General features: G+C 50.8%; 1 protein-coding gene across 1 annotated transcript; it reads right to left on the reverse strand.

The window, feature by feature from the left end:
• Positions 1 to 289: 289 nt before the first annotated feature.
• Positions 290 to 2,788, reverse strand: LOC111941730 (acrosin-like). Its single transcript, XM_023944905.2, has 5 exons — positions 2,566 to 2,788; positions 2,065 to 2,277; positions 1,535 to 1,800; positions 1,114 to 1,250; positions 290 to 720 (listed from the first exon to the last, which is right to left on the reverse strand). The coding sequence occupies exons 1-5, from the start codon at positions 2,625 to 2,627 to the stop codon at positions 418 to 420; spliced, it is 981 nt and encodes a 326-aa protein (XP_023800673.1). The 5' UTR covers positions 2,628 to 2,788; the 3' UTR covers positions 290 to 417.
• Between the last annotated feature and the right edge of the window lie 650 nt (positions 2,789 to 3,438).

Genomic DNA, 3,438 nt, shown 5'->3' on the forward strand with positions numbered 1-3,438 from the left:
TTAATGTCAGGGCAATATCTGCACCCTTTTTTTCCCCCTTTCTCTTGTTTTCCTAGTGTTTAGTTTCTTGCACTTGTTGCAGACTTCAGGTGCCAGATGCTACTTTTCTGCTGTAGATGTATCAATATCTGCAGGGAAGGCATTGATTTGTGCAGAAGGGTGTGTGAAGCCAAATTCTTCTTAGATGAGGGTGAAGGGACCCCTGTGTTTAGGGCTGCCTGGGCAATGACCAAGCTAGCAGGAATTTCTAGAATTTGGATGCAGAATATTCTCAGAGCAGAAAATACAGTTTTCTCTTTTTTTTTTTCCTTACAATTTAAAATTTAATTCAGTTTAATGAAATTCAAATTAATATAACACAGAAGGAAAGGGTTGTGGTCCACAATACCCTGAACTGCAGCTGGTCCATTCTGCTGTTCAAAACATTTTTTCCTTTAGGAACTGCAAGATCTCCTTCAGCAGATTAAAGAATTGCCGCAGCTTTTCACGTGGAAATGGACAGGGTTGTGTTGGTTTTGGCGTCTGCAGGGGGGTTGGAGTAACTGTTGGTGCTGGCCTTGTTCCAATCTTTTTCTGGATCCAGTCGTAGTAGTACTGAGTGGCGCTGGACACTGCAGGCCGTTTAGGTCTAGCACAGCCCACTCCCCAGCTGGTCACACCAATTTGCCAGAAGAAGTCAGCATGCTTATCTTGGCAGACAAGAGGACCCCCACTGTCACCCTGAAGCAGAGCAGAGAGGATTAAGGTGCTTTGGCATGCCACTGTCAGCAGTTAAGAGTTGGCTCCTGTATTCTCCCAGCTCCTGCCAGAACTGGATTCCTGGCAGAGCCAGGCTCAAGTGCTGGAACCTGCAAAACCTTGACACCTCTGGGAGCAGGTTGGAGGCCTGTAAGGTAGGGCTCTGTCTCCCCTGTGCTTGGATGTCTCAGGGTTGGCGTCTGGACCTCGCTGAGCAAGGATCCATGGATGGGAAAAGGGGTGGAAGCTCCAGCAGCAGTGCAGAACTGGGGCTGGGTGGGAGAGCCAGGGAAAGCAGGTGCTGGGCTGCGTTTGGGTGGTGTGATGGGGCTGCCCACAATGCTGGGGTGTGGGGGACTCATAGCACGCTCCTACCTGGCAGGTACCAACGCCGCCCTGCCCAGCACACACATGGAAGTCGTAGATGTACCCATGCAGCCACTCACTACTGTTGCAGAGCTTGTTATCCACGACTTGCACCTTGGCCTGCTGCAGGATATCGTTACCTGAAGCTGTGAGCAGAGAAAGGAATGAGCTTCCAACAGTTCCTTGCCCTTCTCCTGGCCTGTCTCTGTGTTGAAATCCTTCCCTAGGGCTTAGCTCTGTCTCTAGAGAGGTGCTGGGAGTGCTGTGTCACTGCTGCCTGGTGTTGGGCAGCAAGCCAGACCCACCTCTCCAGAGGCATATGTTGCACGGCCCAACTCTCATTTTGGTCTCTGCTGTCAGGAAGCCCCAGCGACCTTTCCCTGGTGTACCAAGCTTGCCCTCAAGGCACAGGTCCTTTATAGGAACTCACATTTTACAATTCTGTCACCCCAGCCAGCAACGTAACAGTTTTTCAGCTCAGACACTTTCACTCCAGGACCAGGCAGGCAGGCAGTCTGAATGGAGGAGCTGCATGGGACTGGCCGGTCCAATTCCAGCAAGGCGATGTCGTTATACTCAAGTTGAGGAATATAATTTTCGTGCATGATCAGCCGCTTAATCCGGCGCACTACCACATCAGGGCCTGACTGGCCCAACGAGGTGGCCCCAAGCACGATGGCCCACTGGCTGATGGGACTGGAAGACAGATGGAGAGAGGGGTGAGAAGCAGCACTTCCCTGCCTTCTGCTTTATGAGACAGAGAGGTAAAAGCACGGCAGAGAGTGAAAGTAGGCTCAAAATACATTAAGCTGGAGGCTGCTAGGAAGCAGTGGCATGAGCCCAGTCTTCTCCTTGAGCACTCTCAGCTGTGCCCTGCAATGTCCTGGACACTGAAAGGAATGGGATGGGAAAGCACTCACTGGTGGTATGGGTATATCCCCATGCCCAGGTCCTCCTTACTTTGTGATGTTGATGAAGCAGTGGGCAGCTGTCAGGAGCCACTGTGAGCTGATGAGGGTCCCTCCACAGACATGCGCAGATACTGGTGGGTCCCAGAAGCAACGGATACTGGCAATCCCAGCCCAGGCTCCTAAGCCTGGTGCGACATCTATGCCACCCACAACGCGTGATGAGCTGAGGGCAGTACGCATGGGCCGGAGCCCACAGGTTTGTCTGTAAGCAGAAAGTCATTACTGTCCTTTGAGAAGGCTTCAGCTGCTATGCAGGATGAAGGTCAGCCAGCTTCCCTCCCAAGGCTTTGGGCCAGGGAACTGCCTGGAGCGTGCATATGCCTGCCTGTTTCTGCTACAGCGCCGTAGACAAGTGGTGCCAGCAGTCTGCGTGCTGGTGATAAACTGAGACTCCCCCCCAGGGTTTTGGAAACTGGTATGGCCACAGGTGGCAAGTGGGCACCTCAGGGAAGCCTTTGCCTGGGCCCCCTTAGAGCCTGGGACTACTTACCCACAGATGCCATGTGCAGGCCCGCACATAGCCAGCAGGATGAGGATGCACAACAAAATCATTGTTGTCAGAGACACAAGTTAGCTGCAAGGAGAGAAAGCCTGTCACCACCAGTGCAGCTGCTAATGCACTGCCCACAGAACTTCCACTGCTGCTCTGCCCTTGGCCCCGGGGCTGATGTCACAGAGGGACTGGTTCCATCTTCTGGGTGTGGTGCTGGGCTCTGGAGGTAGGGGGGGAAGGGCAACTTAAAGGCACAGAACCACAGAAACCAAAACACCTACACACCACCCAAAATACCTACAGAATTTGCAGCAACAACAATTAAAAGCAAAACGCATTCTGATTTTTAAAATCAATTTGTGACATTGTTTTCATTAGCTTTGCTTGAGATAGAAAAATCAACTAAACAAATACAACCATCTTAAGGCCTAAGCTCTTTTGGTGTTTAGAAACTAAGTATGAAGAACTCTAGTGAAAAGTCATTCTCCTTCAAGAAGCTTGACCCCCTTTACAGTTGAGCCTGTTTATTTAGTTGCTTCCATTGGACTGCCAAACAGCCTACCCCTATTTTGAGAGGTACAGCAGAGGTTGTGCATTGGACTGCCATTTCAGTTACTGCCAACAAGTTCCTCTCTTTGATGACCAAATTCCATTTTCCTTAGCTTTCTTTTGATGAAGTTTAAGGAAGACCAAGGAGATGGAAGGTTCCTGCCCAGATATCCAGACTCCAATTTCAAGTTCCCTGGTGTGCTGTACAGCACACACACAGAAGGATCATACGTCAGCCACCTAAAACACTGCATTTCCAGCTGCAGTTCCGGAGACCTGGAAACCCCTAGGATCCGTGTTCCTTTATTCCACTGCACCCTT

Source organism: Cyanistes caeruleus, chromosome Z (assembly GCF_971803275.1).
Source record: "Cyanistes caeruleus chromosome Z, bCyaCae1.hap1.1, whole genome shotgun sequence".
In the NCBI taxonomy this organism is placed as follows: Eukaryota; Metazoa; Chordata; class Aves; order Passeriformes; family Paridae; genus Cyanistes; species Cyanistes caeruleus.

Coding starts and splice junctions, on each gene's coding strand:
- LOC111941730 (XM_023944905.2), bottom strand. CDS start 2,627: ATGATTTTGTTGTGCATCCTCATCCTGCTGGCTATGTGCGGGCCTGCA. Junction 1,801..2,064: donor TGCTTCATCAACATCACAAA/GTAAGGAGGACC, acceptor TCTGTCTTCCAG/TCCCATCAGCCAGTGGGCCA. Junction 1,251..1,534: donor GGGTGACAGAATTGTAAAAT/GTGAGTTCCTAT, acceptor CTCTGCTCACAG/CTTCAGGTAACGATATCCTG.